Source organism: Phascolarctos cinereus, unplaced genomic scaffold, assembly GCF_003287225.1.
Source record: "Phascolarctos cinereus isolate Bilbo 61053 unplaced genomic scaffold, phaCin_HiC Scaffold_5;HRSCAF=322, whole genome shotgun sequence".
Taxonomy (NCBI): Eukaryota; Metazoa; Chordata; class Mammalia; order Diprotodontia; family Phascolarctidae; genus Phascolarctos; species Phascolarctos cinereus.
In genome coordinates this window covers 266,661,651-266,683,373 of record NW_027555958.1, presented here as the reverse complement: position 1 = coordinate 266,683,373, position 21,723 = coordinate 266,661,651, and the positions used below count along the sequence as shown (strand labels likewise).

Below are 21,723 nucleotides of genomic sequence, written 5' to 3'. Positions count from 1 at the left end.
TCCTGACAACAACCTTGTGAGAGTAAATAATACACAGACTACATAGGCTGTTCAAGCTAGTTACAAAAGACCTTTGTTTTGACAGGCTTGACATATTTTGAGCTCCAGATCATCAGAGCTATTTTTATTTTCTGCAAAGTTTCACCTGAAACTAAAGAAATGTTTTTGATACTTTTCACCTGGTGCTTGAGTTTTACTATTAAAGTAACTTGAAAAGAAGTCTACATCATCAGACATTACTGTTAAGAATAGCAGTAGAGAATCACCTGCAGGTTATTTGAGCTTTTCCACCACTACCTCAACAGTTCAAACTCAAGTCTGTGAGTACTTAGTATATTGGACTTGGATGTTGTCCCAAGAGACCTAAGTTTAAATTCCAGCTCTGACAGTTACTAATTATGTGACACAAACAATCCACACATCTAAGCTAGTACTACCTAAATGTCCAGTGCACATGAGGTTTGTTCATGAGAATCCAGCTAAGAGAACAATATGATGATAGAACTGTGTAGAGTTTTTTTCATATTTGATTGGGTAACCAAATGCCCCACCAAAAGTCACAGAGCAGGCTAAACTTTCCTTTCCTCAGATCTCAGAAAGTGAGAAGTAGGCCCCAAGGCACTGTATGTTTCTTTTTGTCCTTGGCAGCAGGCTGCTTTGGTAGCAGTGGTACTTGCAGTATTCTCAGGAACACTAAGTTCCCTTCTCCCCACATGCCATTTCTCCAAAGAAGCAATGTAATAGATGTGTTCCCAGCCCACAAAAATCTCTTTAATCCATAATGTAGCTGATAGCTCATTGCATTATTTCTTAAACAGGATTTGTGGCCTTATAGTCCTACACAGAGATGCAAATTCAGGATTAAAGTTGCAAACTTTTATATTTGCAAACATTTATGGTGTAAGTTGTTCAGAACTTGAGATTCTTTTCCTATAGAAATGATATTTTAAATGATTATTTTTCTTGTCAGTCCACAGAAATCTATTTGTACCATAATATACCTGAAGCAGGGTACTACAGAGCCTAATTACTGTGTTTAATTGGGATTCCTTATTTGGGGAAATTCAGGGACCCAATTTGGGAGACAGGGGTCACATAGACTGCCACTGCAATGAGACTGTAGATTTTTCCTTCTCTATCCTTCTCCTGTCCTCTTACCCTGCCATCTACTAAGTACTGGAATTGGAGATGCTGCAGCTTTATGTCACTGGTTATGGCTTCTGTAGATTGCGCAAGGGCTCCAACTGGGAACTAGATGGGGGAGGGGTGTGAAAAACTGAAGACAGAGCTCTCTGGCATTAAAGTTTAAGGCCTCTTGCTACAGAGCTAGCTTCCCCTTTTTTCTGTGAATTCCAAAGATTATCCTACTCACTTCCCTTTCTACTATTATCCCTTGTTGCTTCCAGCTTGGGCTTTTCTCCTTCCTCATCTCCCTAATGAAACAAAATACTCACATCTTCTTTCCCAATTTATCCCTATGCTATTGCCCTCAACTCAGGCACATAACCTTTTGGGAGGAGGTTATCTAAGTGTGTTTACTGTCTGTACTAGAGAAAAAGGGGAATAAAAAAGCTACATCTTATTCCTGGTTTACTCCTTCCATCTCAAAGAGAGAAACTGTTCAGTGGGGAATATATTGGCATTAAAAATGTTGAGAAAAGTCTGATATTCAGTATATGTGGGGAATTGAGACAAATATATAGGACCAAGAGCCATTCTCCAATAGATAAATGGTTGAAGGGACATGAACAGTTTTCAGAAGAAATATAAAAGATCAACAATCATTTGAGAAATGGTACTAGTCACTAATAATGTCATTAAAGTTTGAAAACTTCTGTAGTTTTGTCTCATATCAGCAAACTGGCAAAGCTGATAAAAGACAGAAGCACTAATATTAGAGGGATTGCAAGAATACAAGCTGGTAGAACTGTGTTGGTCCAGCTGTTCTGGAAAACACTGGAATTGTACCCAAAAGTGGCAGACTTTTACTTTGACCTTGTGATCTCACTGCTGGGCTTATTGCCCAAGGAGGTCAAATATAGAAGGAGAATATATATACATACATATATATATATTTATACATATATATATATATATATATATACACACACACACACACACACATATATGTATATATATATGTGTATGTGTGTGTGTATATATATATATATATGTATCCATTTCAGATGAGTAAAAAATGCAGATGATATGTAATTTACTTTTACAGATGAGCCGGAGATCTTCACCAGAATTTAAGGATTAAATGTTTAGATGGATTAGAATAACATTAGAGGGTAAAAATAGAAGAATATCTAGTGTTTTTGCTGTCATAATTAGCTTAAGAAGTGATCACAACTTAGAAGCATTCAGTACTTTCCCACCTGCACGTCAAGATGAGGTAGCTGTCAGAGTTGACCATTAAGATAGACCAATTGGGTACATATTCTTGTATCATATGATACCAAGATGGAATTTATTTGCTTATAATTTTCAGTTGATATTTTCTCTACTATTGTTCATAAGCTAACATCTCATTCTCCATTTATATATTTCAGAGCAGCCATCAGCAGGGATCCTTTCTACGAGATGTTAGCAACAAGGAAGAAGAAAGTTTCCTCTACCAAGAGACATTAAGAGCTTGTGCCAGCTAACTGGGATCAGAATCTTACAGTGTGAAGAATTCTTGATTGTATCCCTCTGCCATTCAACACATGGGGAGAGAGAGGGCTGCGAAGCAGGAGTATCTTCTGCCACTTAGCATCGTCCTGAATTCCTAAGGACCAGCTTCCGCTTTTGCAAATTTTTTTAAGCCAGTGGGGGGAGGGGTTGGGGTGGGCAGTTATCAGTTGAGGAGAAGAGGGAACCTGAGCCCTTTTTAAGGCATGGATTCATAATTTTTTTCTTTGAAAAAGAACAGAGCAAATCAGCTTCCCTGCAAGTCTCTCCACTCAGCAGGTCTGATAGCAGAGCTTGGAGCCAACCATTTACCTCTTGGTTATTTTTCCTGTGAAGAAGCCTTCAATTCCTGCACCATAGGTACATTTATAAATATATTATATGTTAAAGTGAAAGGTGAGATGGAAGAGATAAACCACACACCATAAAGATATATTTTTGGCTTTAAAGAAGTTTGCCCAGATGCATTATTCTCTGTCCAGTCTTGAAGACTCCCAGATAAATTGTGTTCCTCCCTGGGGGAAGGAGCAGCATAGGCAACACAGGTCTCTACCACCAGGCACTGAGAAGGGATGAGGGTAATGCCATTACTACCTCTCCAATCTGCTTTGCATTATCCTGGCTTAGTGAGTTGGAGAAAGTCTTCTATAGTTTGAGTAAGCCATTGGGTTTGGGAGAAAAGTGGGTTAAGGGTTGGGGGTGGAGAGTGGGAAAGGAAGCAGTGAAGCTTAATGGGGGCCTCAGACTTTATTTTACCCACATACCAGGATCTTGAATATAGCTACTGGTGTGCTTTGTGGGCCCTGTAGTTGGTGTGGCCACACATGCCATGGGCTGCAAAACAAAGTAGAGTTCTGTTGGGGGTGGTGTTTTGTCATTCTCACTGCACATGGGACACTGAGGAGAAGAGAGTGGTTGGAGCTTTTGAGAATATTTTTTTTCCTTTTTCAGAATTAATGCTCCTCCTGAGCTTAAGAGGGAAAAAAAAATCAGCATTTTTCACTGAGCAAAACACCAAATAACCAAAATGATGTGGAGGGCAGCCCCCATGGACACCTGAGCATGACTGACTCAGTTGTCCCATTTTTCTTTTTCTTTCCTTGTTTTCAGCTACTTTCCCCAAAAGCTCTAGTCCTCGTTTTAGAGGAAGGACCAAGTCCTGCTTAGTCTCCTTGAGGCTTTGTTTTTTTCTCCCTCAAATAAATAGTCCTTAGGTACTTCCCTAAATTCGTCTTCACACAAGGATTTCATTTGCTTGATCCTACCAAAGGATTAAACTGAAATTCTTCCTGCATTAGAATTCTTCAGGTGGCTTTCTTGAAGTGGGTAGATAATAGTCTGAACCCATGAAATGCAACTCCCAGGAACTATCAGTAGTAGCAGTTCCTTATTTCCATAGAATCTAACCTGGCAATCTAAAAAACCCTTAGAATAATTTATCAGTGCATTTCTTCCCATATGTATGTTGAGTTACCTTCTAGGACACAAGAAGTTGTTCTTGCTGTATTAGGAAGTAACTGTGTAGGCCATTCAGATTCCCAACAGGTGATAGAGCCCTCAGAGCTTGTCATCTCTGAAACCATTCTGAAAAGGTGTTGGGGAGAAGAAAAGAGCATGGAGATTGTCAGTAGTGTCCCACCTAGCCATGGTAATGAATCGCTGAGTTCTTCCTGAAGTCTAATAGGTGGTTTAGTGGAATGGCATCAAGTGTTTTTGTGTCTGGATCCTGTTTGGAAGGTATCTGAAAAGAGCACAGACCAGAACCTTCTATTTAAGAGCATAAAAATCAATGCAGAGAAAGCAAGATTCTGGGAAGTTTGAGGTCTGTTGTTAATGTCAGAATTACCCCAACTAGGTTCAGTCCTTTGACCATGTTTCAGTTCCTCCCCTTGTGAGTTGATTCAGTGCACTGTATCTAGTGAGTAAGCTGGGGGTGGGGTGGGGAGGGTGAGGAGAGGGAGGCAAGTGGATCAGTATTAGCCTATTTATCAGAGATGTAAATAATCTATGTATAGTTTTTCTCCTTTAGATTATTTTGTATTTGGAAAAAAGGTTTTTATTTTTTTTGTTTTTTTTGTTTTTGTTTTGTTTTTGGTGGGGGGAGATCTAAAGAGATGAGCAATCACCGCTGACAGGATTTATTTTAATTATTCTGATTTTTTGTTTTTGTTTTTTGTTTTCTTTTGTTTTGTTTTGCCATGTAAACTAGAGCCAAGAAACTGCAGCAAATAAACTCCAAACCTTCCCTGAGCTGCACTTCTTTTTTTGTCTATTGCGTTCTTTCTAATGCCTGGATTGGGATATGGGGATAAGAGAGGAAAATCATTACTGAGTGTACCATTGTGGGAGAGTGTATCACAATTTCTTCCATAGCCCCTTCTTCATAACCTACCTGGATCTCTGTTTCTTCATTTGTAAAATGATGATTGAATGAGTTACTTGTTAAGATCTTTTCTAAATCATGTAATTCTGAATTGTGACACTTATATAAATATAAGGTTGGGAGTTCATTTTTTATGAGTTTTGTAAGGAAGAAGCAATTGAATGTAGTTTTAATTAAAATTCACCTGGATCTTAATTAAATCAATTAGCAGGGAATATAAAACTTCAGTACACATGTTTAACAAGGGGATTGGCCAGTGAAGGCCCAGTCCTGAGTACACAGTCAGTGCCTGGAGCCAACCCATGTGAATGCTTGGGAAACCTGCTTCAGGAAGTGCATGATGGTTTGGAATGAAATGGGCCAGCTCTCTACTTCAGAGCATGCACAGTCTTGCCTGGTGACAACCCATGTGGATGCTTGGGAAGCGAACTTCTAGAAAAGAGGAATAGAGGGGCCCTGCCATCCACTTCAAGTTCATGTACAGGTATTCAGTGATTGTTACCTGTTGGCTTATAGCATGATGTGAGAAAACCTTTTAATTGTCTGCTAAGCTGGAACCTGATGATGCATACAAAAGGCAGCAACAGGCCAAATCATTCTCCTTTCCTTTCCTGTCCATCATAGGGTATAAAGATGACTCTGAACTCTTGAGGGGTGGGCAGAATGCCCTTCCTCTGCACTGGGCTAGTGGGGACACGTATTCTAGGCAAGCCTGTATCTGGAATGGGGCTGCCTCTCCTGTTTGTGTCTTCTTTCCTTTGGTACAGGGACTTGTGAAATCTCTAAAGGTTGAAAGACTTACCCGAGATCTAACTGCCAACCCCAGGAGGGAACCATCCTTGAGGAGTGACTTGCAAATCCAGTCCAGTTGTGGATCAGTCTGGTAGCCAAATGTCCCGCTGCTAGAAGTGACTCATCCATTGGCTGTGCCACACCCAAAAGGGAACTTGTTTGGGCAAATGTTTGTAAGCAGCCTCTTTAAGTTTGAGCCCACTCTCCTCAAAGACTAAAGTAGTTAGAGAAGAGTCTGTCCCCAGTTTGTACTTCAGATCTTACTGTAGCTTCTGGGTAAATAGCCCTTTTTAAAAAGCCATTTGGTAATAATTATTTACTGATAATGTCATGGAGATATTAGTTGGTTAACTGATATTGGAGTCGTAATCACTAACAATCACTGATATTAGGGAAACACACTAGAATGGGATATTGAGCCAATAACATTAGGGGAAAAAACCCCACTGTCCCTCAGGCTTACCCTTAGAAGGCTGGGCAGAAAGTTGGGGTACAGAAAACAGGAAACTTGCTGTGGGAACCCCACTCACCACTGCTAATAGAATCCTGGTGGAGTGAGGGTGGGAGTGTGAAGGGAATGTGGAGAGAGATATCCCCACTGCACTGGGAGCTTTTGAATTGCCCAGAGACAGGACAGTTGATTTGCCTGACACCAATTAGAGATTCAAAAGTTCTGGCCTTCAAAGAGCTCCATAGCCCTTGTTACTTCCAGGGCTGGGAGGACCACAGCTTCTAGGATTCTTAGCATTTAAGCACTTCTTTCTCACCCATAGGGAAGTCTAAATAGGGATTAGACTCTTGTTTTTATTAATATAGGCAACTTCTGAACTTCAGTCCTAGAAGAGTTGTATATAGCACTCAGTTAACTGAAGTTGATATATGTCAGAAGCAAGACTTGAGCTCAGGTCTTCTTGGCCTTGAGACTAGCTTTCTAAGCACTATACCACACTGCCTCTCTAAATGCTACATAACAAATACAACAAACATCTAAAAGATACTTTACCTTCATTTTAGGCCCAGTTAGCAGGAGAACCTAAGGGGCAAAAGACAAGAAAAAGGAGAGAGATTAATAGGCACAGAGAGGGAAAAAGACAGAGAAAGATATATCTAAAATTTTAATAAGTTCCTAAACATCTCAAGCTGTTGATTACTTGTTGGATCAAAGTGTTACCATCTCTTATTACTGCTGTTTGAAAATTGTGATTAGCCAAGTGATCATTATTCGTAGCTCTTCCAGTTCTTTATTTTTAAAATCTCAGAGGGGCGGGTATATTATTTTACAGCCATATCAGTGGCCAAAATCATTGTAAGATTACTTCACAGGTTGGATGAAATTGGGCCGAAGGCCAAAAGAGCAGTTCCTAACTCATCCAGCTCTGAGCAAAATACAAATCTCCCCCAGCTGCCTGGAGCTGCTTTCTATCCACTGGAAGAACCATGAGGTCCCACTCATGTTTTCCCATTAATGTAACAAAAGTTAAGTCCACTCAGAAACACACAGGGAAGATGAACATACTATTTCTAGAACAATATTTCTTTTGAGTCTTTTGGAAAAACATAACCTAGTCCCACTCTCCTTCCGCACACAAGATTTCATTTGATTTCTTTGTGGGATTTAGGTTAATTTATTTCCTAATTGGATCGCTCCCTTTGAATTTTCACATGTGTAATGTAATGTAAGCCTAAGGCCTTTGGAGGCAGAGGGTGGGAGAGATACATACATTCTGAAAAGGTTTTCTTTTCAGACTCTCCACAAGACAGTGGAGTCTATGGAAGCACAGCAGCCCAGCTCCCCTACAACTATTTCAACAAGGATTTTTAAAAGCATTAGATCAAGAAATGTTAATGAAATCCAAGGAGAAACTAACGGAAGAAAATTTTGCTATCTCAGTCCACAAAAAGTGGTGCTAGGAAGAGGCTGCAGCCTGACACAGGATTGATGCACAATGATACCTTCCAGCTAAGACCAAGAGCCAGAGAAGCCTAGAGACTGGAACTGTTTGCTAGGGTGGGAAGAATAGGAACCTATGCTAGTCCTAGCCAAGGATGGATGTTACTGTGTTACTCTGATTACAAACTGGGCATGGAGACTCAGTCCAGGAGGACAAGAATAAGAACACACCAACTCTGGCAGAGACCACTTCAAACGACAACAACCCCAGTGCTGGTTGTACCACGGACACTGTCTCTGTACAGAGAGTTGGCTAACTGCTCCTGAAGTACTTGAAGAATACACCATTACCTAGAATCTACTTATATAGATCAGCAACAATGGATACCATTCCTTTCAGAAGTACACAGAATCTGGCCTGACACAAAGTTCCAATTTAGGAAGTAAAGCAGGAAAAATGAATATGAAAACACTTATGATAAAGAAATTTTATAGAGCTAGGGATGATTGGGACACAAATCCCAAAGAAGAAAATAACTCCATGTCATCTACAAAGAAAAGCAGATTTACTGTAAGCTGTACAGTAGTTTATGGAAAAATGAAGCCAGAATTTTTAAAATAGTCATATAAATTAAATGAGAGAGTAAAGAATGGGAAAGGATATGAGCTGCCCAATGTGGAAATTTATTTGATTATGCATATTTGTTAGAAAATATTTTGTTTTTATTTTTGTTTTCATTGGAGGGGAGGTGGGGAGGAGGGACAAAATGTGCTTGTTAGTTGTGGGGGGGAACAGAATGAAAGTTATACTAAAAAGAAAGGAAATGAGAAGTCTTGAGGAAAGAATAGGAAAGAGAATTAATAGCTTAGGCCAGGAAGTGCAAAATATAAGTTATAGAGACTCCTTGAAAGTCAGTTGGATTGACAGAAATCAATGATTCTTTGAGACAACAGGAAATACTAGAACCTAGCCAAAAGATTGAAGAAAATAGTAGGAAATGCAAATTACCTCCTATTGGAAACAGCTGACCTGGTAAACAGGTAATCTAAGAATCATTAGACTATCTGGAAACCTCAGCCAAAAGATACATATCATATTTTGAGAAATCATGAGTGAAAGACTTATTAGAACCAGAGAACAAAATGAAAATACAAAGAAATCACTAGTCACTTCCTGAAATAAAACTCAAAATTAATACTCTCAGAAACAATATAGCCATAATCCAGAGCTTCCAAATCAAAGAAAAAATACTCCAGTCATCTAGAAGCCAGTCTGCATCTCAAAAGACCTGACAACTACCAAAGGTAAACTTCCCAAAGGTAAAAAGGCTTACAAATGAGAATCATTTACCTGTCAAAGCTGAGTATTATTTTACAGGGCTGAAATAAATCTTTAAAGAAATAGAAATCTCCCAGCTATTCTTGATGAAGAAGCCATATACTTTAACTTACAAACACAGGAGTCAAGAAAAACAGAGAAAGACAAATACATTTGAGTAATTGGAAGGGACTGTATGATGATGAAGATTTTATATTCTAAGATGGGGGGGGTGAGAAAAAAATTATTCCCTTAGAACCCTAGTTCTTTAAAGACCCTAGTGGAAACAAATAAGACGATGCCTATGAGCAGTTTTGTTATATCTTGATGATCCTTAAAGAAAAAAAGGAAAGGGAAGGATAAAGGGAATAATGAGATAGGAGAGGAGTCATAGGATCATAGATTATAGAATGAGAAAACTATGGATATGGGGCTATTGGGAATTCAGAGGCTGTTGAGTCTAACCCTCTTGTTTTACAAATGAGAAAAGTTGAAAAATTGTGACTTTGTCAGTGTCTGAGGCAGAATTTGAACTCTTATTTTCCTAATGCAAGCCTGCAGTTCTAGCCACTACATCACCTAGCTGCCTCAGGGTAAAATTTAACCATCTTACATAATTGGAGTACATGAGAAGACTTGTCTAAATGTAGAGGAAGGGAGGAATGGACAGACATCAAATGAATCTCACTTAACTTGTCAAAATAAGGTTTAACAGACACATTGGTGTAAAAAAAAAAAAGCACACAAATTCAATAGTGAAACAAATGGTGATAAGAGGAGTGGTATTAAGAAGATAGATAATACTGCAAGCAAAATAAACTCCCTGATTCCAAGAGGCTATTAAAAAGGAAAGCAAATAATTGGACTCTAAGGGGAAGGGAAGGTTCTTCAATTGGATAATGGACAAATTGTGGTTCATGAATAGATGAAATATTATTGTGCCATAAAAGTCCTGAAATTATTTCAGTAAGTCCTAGGATGTATGAGCTGATGTAGAATGAAGTGAACAGAACTAGGAGAATGGTTTTTACAATGGTAAGATTGTCAAGAAATATAACTTTGTAAGACTTAAGCACTTTCATCATGAAGCACGCTATCCACCTCACAGAGAAATGATCAGCTGAAGGTGTAGAAAGACATGCATTTTGTAATTGGCTACTTTGTGAATTTTTTTTTGCTTAACTATTTGTTACAAAAGTTTTTTCCCTGCTCTGCTTTTTAAGGTATTGAGGAGGTGAGGGAGTTAAAAGTAATAATGCCAAGGGAAAAAAAAGAACCCTGGTTTTTTTTAATGCACAGGAAAGAACAGAGGGAAATTCAGAAGGAAGCACAAACAAGCCAGAGTTTTTAAATGTGAAATTTGTTGTGTCCAACAATTTCTTTAAAAATATGTTGTGTACAAATTTCTTTTTTTAAAAAGCAAGTGGTATGAAATTGAGGTTGAGTTTCATAAGCATTCCTTTTTTTCTTCTGTGTATGTGAGCATGGTCTTTTTTTTTTGGTATTTAAATTTAGAATTTTTTTTTAAATAGCTACCTTAGAAATAGAAGGTACAGTACAGTACAGAAAGAAGAAATACTGACTTTGACTCACTAAAGCACATAGCTGTAAAACTAAGGAATTGCAAGGAAAAAAAATTCTCCAGGAATAGAAAAGAGAAAAAAGGGCATATTTAAAGTACAAGAAAAGTACCATTTAAAGTAATATCTGAGGTTCTTTTATATTGCAAAAGAAAAATTACAGTTGGGCGAAAAAAATATGAACATTTTGAAATTGTATTATGTTCAAAATTACATACATTGAATGACCATTTCAACTCAAAAGCAAATAAGAGAGTAGACTTTATCAATAAAAATCATAGCTAAAGATATCCCTACAAGTAGTGAAAGAGGAAAGTCAAATTGCCTGAATGATAAGTGTCTTAATAATAACAATAAGCCTTTTGTTAAGATAAATGGGTGGGTGTTAGGATAAGATGTTAAAGATAAAAGGTATTACTTTTATTTTTATAACTGATATAAATGGAAAATTTAGGCTTTGGAATGATGATAATCATAAATGGGTACACAATGCTAAAAAATTCACATCTACAATCTGGAAGTTCTGAACATACATGAAAAAAATCCAGAGAAAAAGAAGCAGAGGAATGGGGAGAGAAGCTGATATTCCCAGAAGCAAAGCTTCCCTCTGTAGACTAAAAATAGTATTAAATTTTGTGGAAACATAAAAACTAGTAATTTTAAGTAAGAAATGCAATCTCTTTTACTTATTAACTGAAGTAGTTACAGAAACCTAAAATAGATGGTATTTCCTATAGACAGCACCAAGAACACAACAGAAAAAAATGATATATAACAACAAGCAGTTAATAAATATTATGTGCACTGTGCTAGGCAATAGGGGTACAAAGACAAAAATGAAACAATCCTGTCTTCAAGGAGCTTACATTCTGTAGTGGGATTAAAGATACATGTATGTACAAAATTAACAAAAGGCAGTTTTGAAGGGAAAGCACTGAAATCTAAGGAGATTAGGAAAGGCCTCATGTAGAAGATAGCACTTGAGCTGAGTTTGGAAATAAACAAGAGATTCTAAGAGGTTCATTCCATAAATATAGTAAGACCAGTGCAAAAACACAGAGATGGAAGAGGGAGCATTGTCTAAAGAGGAAAATATGAGGGCTAGAGATAGTGAAGGGAAGTAATATGTAATAAAACTGGAAAACACAAGATTATGAAGGGCTTTTAAATGTCAGAGAAATTTATATTTGATCCTAGAGGTAATTAAGAGCCACTGCAGCCTATTGAGTAGGAAAGTGACATGGTCAAACCCTACACTTTACAAAAACCACTTAGTGTGACATTTGGATTCAGTCAGAGAGCCACACTGGAGGACCTAAGAGGCCATATGTGGCCTCAAGGTGGCAGATTCCCCACCCCTGGTTTAGGACATGCTGTTTGATCTGCCTACACGGCATCTAGTTCAAAATGTCCAATAGATAGCAGGTAATGAATAGGATCTCAGGAGATTGACTAAAACTGGAGTTATAGTTCTGGAAGTCATCTGCATAAAGATGATAATTAAACCCATGGCAGCTGTTAAGATCACCAGGTGAGAGTCATTGTCAAAAGCATTGTGTGCATCTTTTCCTTATTCTGATTTCACTCTGTCAATTCCATTAGCCACATCTGGGAATAGGTTATCTGTGTGAAACAAGCAGCTATAAATAAGACTTCTGGTGCTAATCTGAAGAATTTTCAGATTCATTGTTTCATATGGCACAGTATATATTTCAGTAGATTCATGTGCTATAGTTTGCCATTCTCTATTCAGTAATCATCTACTTTGTTTTTAGTTCTTTGTGTAATGGGGGCCTGACTTACATGTAGACACTATCAACTTGCTAAGATGGTGTATCCCCATAAACAATGCCAGGGAACTGCTTCTGAGAGAATGCTAAATGTCATGTGAGAGAAGTGCCTTGGAGATAAGGAATGAAACAAGCATGTGTTAAGCCTCTGGTATTTCCAGGCACTGTGCTAAGTAATTTATAATTATTATCTCATTTGATCCTTATAATACCCCTGTGCAGTAGGTGCTGTCATTATCCCTGTTTTACAGTTGAAGAAACTGAAGAAACGGGTTCAGTGACTTGCCCAGAGTCACACAGCTAATGAGGCCACATTTGAACTCAGGTCTTCCTGACTCCAGGCCCAGTGCTCTATCCATTACATCACCTAGCTGAGACTGGTGTAGGTATGGATGTTCTGTAAGTGGTTCCAGTAGGTGCGGACTGATTGTAGTCAGCTAACTATGTACTGAAGTATTATTCAACTCCTATTCAACTCCTACCTCTAGCTATATGACCATGGGCTTTTTGACTGGCTATAGAGACATTCAAAAACGCTTGTTAACTTCAACTGTGGTCTCTTTCTCATTTGCTTCTGGGTGATTTCATCAATTACTTGATTCATGACATTGATAAAGGGAGTAGAGTCTCTGAGCAAGCCACAGGAAGCCAGGAGTTGGAACCCAGGCCCAGTTTCTCATCTAGCACGGCATTGATGCCCCAGGGAGCAAGGACTGATCTTTGAAAGCAAAAATTTAGAACTTCAGAACTCCAGCCTGGCAAAAGGATTCATCTGACAGTCATGCCACATCTGAACATAAACTGGGTGGTGTCTGTGCCGTGTAGGAACTGAGCTAAGTTTTGAGCCTATTGCCCCGAAGACCAAGGTGGTGTAATGGAGATTATGTCCCAGAATGTTAGGAGAAATGTTTGATGCTTACTGGTCATATGTTTGAAGTCAATAGCCTTTTAAAAAATCTGTTGTGATGCTGGTTGGTTACTGGAAGTGCTAAGTCACTTGTCCCCACAAATGTTTGGGGCTTAAACCAGTGAGGGAAGAAAGAAATACCCAAGCCCCTTCAGGAGACCTAAGAACCCTGAGGGGGAAGATGTAACAGACATCTAAGAAAATGAGACCAGAGTCGGTTATGTTACATTTACTTACTACAGAGTGCTGCTATAAATATTTTAAGGCCAAAAGCCATTCCCTAGTAAATAATGGTGAAAGAGTAAAAACAAGCAGCCCTTAAAAGGAGAATTGTAAACTTACAGTAACAACCATGTGAAATGTTGCTTCAAAATCACAAATAGAATAATGTGAATCAGAACAACTCTAAGGTTTCATATCACACCCAGGAAATTGACAAAAGGTGGAAATAGTCAGTGGTCAAGGGGCTACACTAATACAGCCTTGGTGGAGCTATAAATTAGGCCAGTCATTTTGGAGTGCAATTTGGAATGATGCTAAGAAAGTGACTGATAGGTTATGTAAAAACAAGAATATCTATAAAATTTCTTTGGTAAAAAAAGTGACTAAAATGTCAGTACTCTTTGGCCCAGAAATCCTCTTGGCAGGCATATACCCCAAGGAGTCCAAAGATTAAAGAGAAATATATGCCAAGATACTTATAGTATCACTTTTGTAGTAGCAAAGAATTGGAAACAGAGTAGGTGCCTATCAGCAGGACAATAGCTAAACAGCTTGTGGCACATGAATGTAATCAATGCAAATGCTGTAAGAAATAATGCCTATAAAGAATACAGAAAAGCATGGGAGGATATATGAATTGATGCAAAATGAAATAAACCTAGAGAAACAATATACAATATCTACTAAAGTGCAAATAAAAGAATACAAAACAAAAATGAATTCTGTAAAACTATAATGACCAAGGTTGGCCACGGGAGAAAAGATAGAAGAATGCAACCTCCTGCCCTTTTGCAGCAGTGGGGGAACTGTAGGTGTGGAATTCTGCGTATTTTGAACTTGATTGATGTATTGGTTAGTTTGCTGAGCTGGTGTTGGATTTCCCCCCACCTTTTTTTTGTTGTTTTAAATAAGGGATGATTTTCTGGGAGAGGAAGGAAGAAAAATATACTGAGAAATGTAAATGATATAAACAAAAGATTGTGTGTGTGTGTGTGTGTGTGTAAAGAAAGAGAACCAAGACTCAGTCGTGTGTTAGTGGCCATTTCAAATTGTCTGACAGTTTGTGGCATGGGTTTTTGAACTCACTCATGGGCTTACCCATGGGCTTTCACACAAGAAGCTGAAGCAAAACCAGCCTGGGGGGTTCTAGGAAGGAAGAGACATTTGAATAGCAAGGACCAAGAGGAAAACAAGGAGGACAGAGCCCTCCTGCATCCAGATCAAGATGACTGACACTATGAGCCATGCAGGCATGTTTCATTTTAGGTCTAGAGAAAACTAGGTATTCATAGCTACTAACTGAACAGATAGTTTTGATGGCACTGTCAGTATACTTATGTCCTGTATAGAAGCAGCTTAGATGACACAGTGGATAGAGTGCTGGGCCTGGAGTCAAGAAGACCTGAGTTCTAATCCAGCCTCAGACACTTACTAGCTGTGTGACCCTGGACAAGTCACTTAGCCTCTGTTTGCCTCCTTTTCGTTAACTATAAATTGAGTGTAACAGTAGCACCTACCTCCAAGGGTTGTGGTAAGGATCAAATGAGATGAGATACTACATGTGCCTGGCCTGTAATAGGTGCTTAATAAGTGCTTATTTCCTTCCTTCATTCCTGTATAGCTATGAAAAATTTATCTTTATTTTTTCACTGGAAATACCCAAACCTCAAATTCATTCAGATGTATGGATGGGGGAAATCTTGGAGGAGGAATACATGTTGACTATGCAGTCATTTGGATGGTGACAATATGTGGGGGTGCATGATTACAGATAAGAGCTAAGGATAGGACACCAAGTCCAAGCTGGTGAAAGCATTAGGGTTGCTGTGATTAGTACTAGGAGTACTAGCCTTGAAGTCATGAAGGCCCAGGTTTAAATCCTCCCTCTAGCTGTATGACCATGGGCAAAACACTTTAATCTCTTGGAGACTCAGTTCTTTTCATCTGTAAAAAATATGTATATATATATATTATATATATATATATATATATATATATATATATATATATATATATATATATATATATATCTGTAGTACCTACCTCACAGGGTTCTTGTGAGTCTCAAATGAGAATAATGCATTATAAAGTGATTTGCAAGTGTAACAGGATGCATACTTGACTATGCTGCTGACTTCCAGCTAGCCATGTATATTAACTGAGACAGATCTGGGCACTTGAGAGATTTCAAAGTTCCTGGCTACTTCTGGCTTGCCATGTGTGATTCAACGATGAAGGACTCGGGTGCTTTGGGGATGATGAAGTAATACTCTTATTGGCCACTAATCAGGAAGAGCTGATGATTCAGTGGCCCTTTAAAAAGGGAATGACCCCACCCTTGTTTGTCTTCTTTCTTCAACTCTCCAGGTGACAAGTAGTGGTCCCAGGAAGAATAAGGGGAGTGGCCTCCCTTCTGCCTACCCCAGAAGAAATGTTGAACTGCTCACATGTGGCAGCTTTATCAGATACTCAGCTGGGTGAGCTGAGCCCAGGTTTTAGGACTCTAAGCTGCCTTTTCCATTCTGTATTTCTGAGTATGGACCAAACAGTAATCTCAAGATAGATATACTCAGTCCTGGAAGAAATCTTGTGAGTTCAGGAGGTTAGAGATCCTGGACCCTTGATCAGCAGGGGCGTTGTTGCATCAGAGAAGATACCATCAGCAGGGGAACAAGTTCATCTCCCTGGCGTGGCTAGACAGAAGACATTTGCTTGGATGGAGTTTTGGGTCAGTGCAGAGCTTTCATATTCTGACATTTGTCTTAAGCTCCTGGCAGAATATAAGTTATTATTGCTGCTTGTTTTAAGTCTTTCTCTCACTGTGTTTGTGAGAGCCTTTTGTATTAAGGCTTCTGTGTGTATCTGTCTCATACTTGACTCATATTGTGTTTCAAGCACCTATCTACTAACCACCCCCACTTTTTGCATACCCTAGATGTGAGCCAAATCCAAGCTTTAAGTAATTTTCCTTGGGATACCAGGGTGGGGGGGCACAATGAGCCAAAGAGAAGTCTGACCTTTCTATTTCCCCAGGACTGATCCTGTCATGATCACAGGTGTGGACTCCGTAAAACAGGAATGAGGAAACCTGGATTATAATTTTGGCTCAGCCACTAATTAGTGGTGTGACCTTGGGCCAGTTGCTTCATTGGACTTCAGTTTCCTCATCTGTAAAAAGAGCATGAGTCCAAATAAACCCTTAATTCCCCTCCTAACATTAAAATTCTATGATCTTCTGAATAGTTGAGAGATATGGTCAAATAGTGGATAGAGAGCTAGCCTTGGAATCAGGACAACCTATAATTGACACATTAAGTCATGCCTCTAACACTGCAATTCTAAAAATGTGTTCCAAGGACCCCCATGGGTCCATAAAATGAAAAATTGCTTTCATAATAATATTAAGATTTTATTTGTCTTTTTTACTCTCATTCTCTCATGAGTGTGCAGTAGAGTTTTCTAAAGTCTACATGATCTATGAATTAAAGATTTAGCTTAGAAGACTGAAGTAATACCTGCAGAAATGTTCTTTTGCCTTACAAATGGACAAATCTACAGACGTGACTGAACTTGCCATTTTGCTTGTGTTCATCTGGTATCTACAGTAGCTAATAATTGAAGAAGATCTTTTATGTGACTGCTTGGCAACAAATACAAGTGGTGCTAAAATATTCAAAGTGTTGAATATTTTTTTTGAATCTCATGGTCTGTCCTTGAATGAATGTCTTGACATTTGCACCAATAGTGCAGAAGCAACTTGTAATTTACATTAACAAAATGTAAAACAATGCCACTCTCCTCACTGATTTTTTTTTGTTTTGGAAAATAGTTATTTTCATAAAAATGTTATTTACGTTAACATGTAATGGGTTTGTTACTGTTATTTTAAAATGAATTAATAAATAAGTTTTAAAATTATGTCTGTTTTAATTTCTAATCGAGTAAAAATTGATGTAACACACATAAACAAAAGCTTTTTGAGGTCCTCAGTGATTTTTAATAGTATAAAGAGAACTGCTCTAATACATGCTAGCTGTATGATTTTGAGCAGATTACTTAACATCTTAGTGTCCCAGGCAACTCTCTAAGACCAGAGTGTTGCTGATCTATTTTGGTGAAAAGTTTTAATATTAAGAGTTCTCCACACCAATAAAATCACAGTTCTGGGCCAATTATGAATAGTTAGATGCAGTAAGGTATGTATAGGGAGTTGTGCCTACAAAGTGGAGATAGGGTGGTAGAAGGGTGTATCCATTCAGTGTAAAGCTCAGATTTTCTTCTGGAAGAACTTGATGGTAAATGATAGGACTGGCTTTTATTTTATTTTATTTTATTTTTTTTACTGAAAACAACTATTCCTGAGTAGGCCAAACATCTATGAGAAACATATCCTCTGCCTGATGCCACCAAGAAGCACAAGCCCTCTACCTGCTCCTAAGGATAGAAGGCCCTCTCCTTTGGGTTTATTCCTAAAATTCAATTCTCTATGAACTTCCTGGTATTACAGAGAGGCAACCATATTTATTTCACCAAAAGAACAGCAGATTCAATTTGCAAATCTAAGGGCTGAGTCTCTGTCTTTTACCTCATCTTTTACCCACATCCCAAAGGAGTTGGAGCTTTCAGAGTTCTTTATTGAAACGTAAACATCTGTGAATCAGCTAATACTTTAGCGGACTTAGTTCATAACTCTCCTTAATCATGAGGGTGAGGATAGGGCCAGAGGTAGTCCAAGAGAAGTTAAAGACTGACTTCAACTATTTTTATAATTTTGCTTTCTAGCAATCCTGCTTTTCTTAGTATCATCCATGTGACTTTCATATAACATGAAAGGCCTGGGTACATTTGGAGGATTTTCACCTTTGGCTTCTAGTCCTCAGTCAGAAAAATCCACAGTATATTTTTCCATTAACTTTTCTTGCAAGCGCAAATGACAAAACTTAAGTAATGTTTTACTGATAGGTCAAGGAAAACAAAACAGAACTCACAACAGTACTCATAGAAAATAAGCCCTCATATGAGAAACCTGTGTAGTATCTTAGTCACTGATACTTCCAAGGAAGCAAGGCTCCCAGCAGGCATGATTTCCTACAATTCTTCAGCAGGTCATTGCTCTTGAAGTCTGGAGCATCTAAGGAGATAATATTTTGCTTTGTGATTTCTTCTAAAATTCCTATGAGGTATTATCCAATATTGTTTCCCATTATGATACCATGTGTAGAGTATCACAGTTTCCAGCACATGGTATCCAGTATTGCTCACTTCTTTAGATGCTGTACCTCCCAGCAGACATTGCTTCTCCTTGAAATTCTGTATAGCATATGTCCTTGGGCACTATTATAGCATTTTGCCAAAGAAAAGTCATTTCTATCAAGGGCTCCTTACTTCTACTATAGAAAGGAATGCTCTAAAGCTTCCCTTGTGGGAGACAGTTGTCCTTGAATTAGGTCAACAAGCATTATGTGCAGATACTGGGCTAAGTGCAGGGGATACAAAGAGAAGCAAAAAGACAGCCCATGATCTCATAGAGATTACATTTTAATGGTAAAACAACATGGTGAAACAATATTTAAAACAACTAGGTAAATAATAGATATTCAACTGAAAGCCCTGAGAAGGGAAGGCATGAACAGCTGGGAATGAAGTACTAAAATAGGAAAGGCCCACTGGTATAGGTGAGATTTAATCTGAGTCTTGAAAGAAATCAATGAAACTAAGGTGGAATTGAGGGGACAGAGCGTTCCAGGCTTAGGAAATAGTCAATAAAAAGATATAAAATGAGAGATAAAGTGTCCTGTATGAGGAGAACCTTGATAAACCAACGCAGTTAGATAATAGAGCGTGGAGAGAAAAGAGTAAGTTGTAAGATTGAAAAGTTAGGGGAAAGGTTATTAGGAGATTTAAATAGCAGAGTTGATAATATTTGGTCCTAGATGTATTGGAGAGCTTTTGGAACTCATTCAGCATGGGACGACATGGTCAGTACTTAGACAAAGGCAGCTGAGTGGAGGATGAATTGGAAGGTTTAGAGATTTCGGGCAGGGAGACCAATTGAAAGCTCCTGTAATGGTCCAGGAAAAATGTGATAAAGATCTGGAGCCAAGATGGTAGAATAAGGCAGGAATTTGCCTAAACTCTCCCAAATTCCCCTTCAAACAACTTAAAAACATTGCCTCAAAATAAATTCTAGAGCAGCAGAACCAAAAAAAGGAAAAAAAATTTCCAGCCCAAGACAACTTAGAAGGTCGATAGAAAAGGTCTGTCTCAGGTGACAACGGAGCACGGTCCAGTGCAAGCAGTTGGGGCAAGCCAGTAGTGAGGCCCTGTGCCTGGTGCAAGTCAACAGCTAGGACTACTGCCCAGCACAAAGAGCAGCAGTGCAGGCCTTGGGGGCAACTGAATCATCAGCAATGCCTCCTGGAGCTCTCAGTCCACAGGCCAGACAACAGGTCAAAAAAAGATTACAAGAGACACTGTTGGAACTGGGTGCAGGACTCTGTTGCATTCCCCAAACGGATCTGGTTCAACAACCCAGGTCACGGTTCCAGAGTGAGGAGGAACACTAGCACAGTAGAGCATACAGGGGACCAGGGTCCTGGCCACAGTTCCAGGGTGAAAAAGAGTGCTCGTGGTCACTCACAGACCAGAGCACGGGCCAGGAGATAGTGACCACACCTCTCCTTAGATCCCACCTTGGAAAAACCAAAAACTTACAGACCTCAGAACTAGCTCTGAAAATAGCAACGCAAAAAATCTAAAGCTTAGGACAGTGCCCCCTGCACCCCAGGAACAAAATCCAACGTTAACATAAAATTAAAAGTAAAGAAATAGGCTAGAAAATGAGCAAAAAAGAAAAAATAACCTGGCCACAGAAAGTCACTATGCTGACAGGGAAGATCAAAACATAAACTCAGAAGACATCAGTGTCAAAACTCCTACATCCAAGGACTCGAAAAATGGTAATTGGTGTTGGGCCCAGAAAGAATTCCTGGAAGAGCTCAAAGTGGATTTTAAAAATCAAATAAGAGAGGTAGAAGAAAAACTGGGAAAAGAAATGAGAATGATGTGAGAGTCATGAAAAAAGTTAAAAGCTTTGTGAAGGAAGTACAAAAAATGGAAAAAGATGTACAAAAATTCGCTGACAAAAACAACTCGTTGAAAAGTAGAATTGGCAATGGAAAATAAGGTACAGAAGCTCTCTGAAGAAAATAATCCCTTAAAAATTAGAATTAGGCAAGTGGGAGCTAACGAATGACTCCATGAGACATCAAGAAACAACAAAATAGAATGAAAAATAGAAGAAAATGTGAAATACCTCTTTGGAAAAAAAAACTGACCTGGAAAATTGAGGTGAGGTAATTTAAGAATTATTGGACTACTTGAAAGGCATGATATAAAAGCACCTAGACATCACATTTCAAAAAATTATCAATTCAGCAGGGGATGACATGGTCAGAACTTAGAAGAAGGCAGCTGAGTGGAGGATGAATTGGAATGGTTAGAGTCTTCAGGCAGGGAGACCAGTTGAAAGCTACTGTAATGGTTCAGGAAAAATGTGATAAAAGTAGGCTTGATATCTTAGATTCAGAGGATAAAATAGAAACTGAAAGAATTCATTGATCACCCCTAAAAGATCCCAAAATGAAAACTCCCAAATTCCAGGGCTCTCAGGCCAAGGAGAAAATATAGCCAGGGAGAAATAATTCAAATAATTCAAATACCATGGAGCCACAGTCAGGATTATGCAGGATTTAGCAGCTTCTACATCAAAGTGTCAGAGAGCTTGGAATATGATATTCCAGAAGGCAAAGAAGCTAGTATTAAAATAAAGAATCGCCTATGCAGCAAAACTGAGTATAATCCTTCAGGGTGAAAAATGAATATTTAATGAAATAAAGGACTTTCAACCATTCCTGATGAAAATACCAGAGCTGTATAGAAAATTTGATTTTCAAATGCAAGACTCAAGAGAAGCATAAAAAAGTAAACAGGAAAGAAAAAACATAAGGGATTCAATAAAGTTAAACTTTTTATATTCCTACATGAGAAGATGATACTTGTAACTCTTAAGAACTTTATCACTATTAGGCAGTTAGAGTAAGTATACATAGACAGAAAGCACAAATGTGGATTGACTATGATGGAAAAATATAAAAAAATTAAG

General features: G+C 38.5%; 1 protein-coding gene across 7 annotated transcripts in view; it reads left to right on the top strand.

Moving 5' to 3' along the window:
• CYTH1 (cytohesin 1) overlaps positions 1-17,477 on the top strand; it is a 202,947-nt gene extending 185,470 nt beyond the window's left edge. For 6 of the 7 annotated variants that reach the window (XM_078155825.1, XM_078155829.1, XM_078155828.1 and 3 more), the window contains exon 13: positions 2,556-4,926. In XM_078155825.1, the coding sequence (XP_078011951.1) occupies positions 2,556-2,634 (79 nt within the window). In that variant the 3' untranslated portion in view covers positions 2,635-4,926. Of the gene's footprint in view, positions 1-2,555; positions 4,927-15,926 lie in introns of those variants that run through there. The other variant, XR_013487154.1, reaches the window with a different exon arrangement.
• The last annotated feature ends 4,246 nt before the right edge of the window (positions 17,478-21,723 follow it).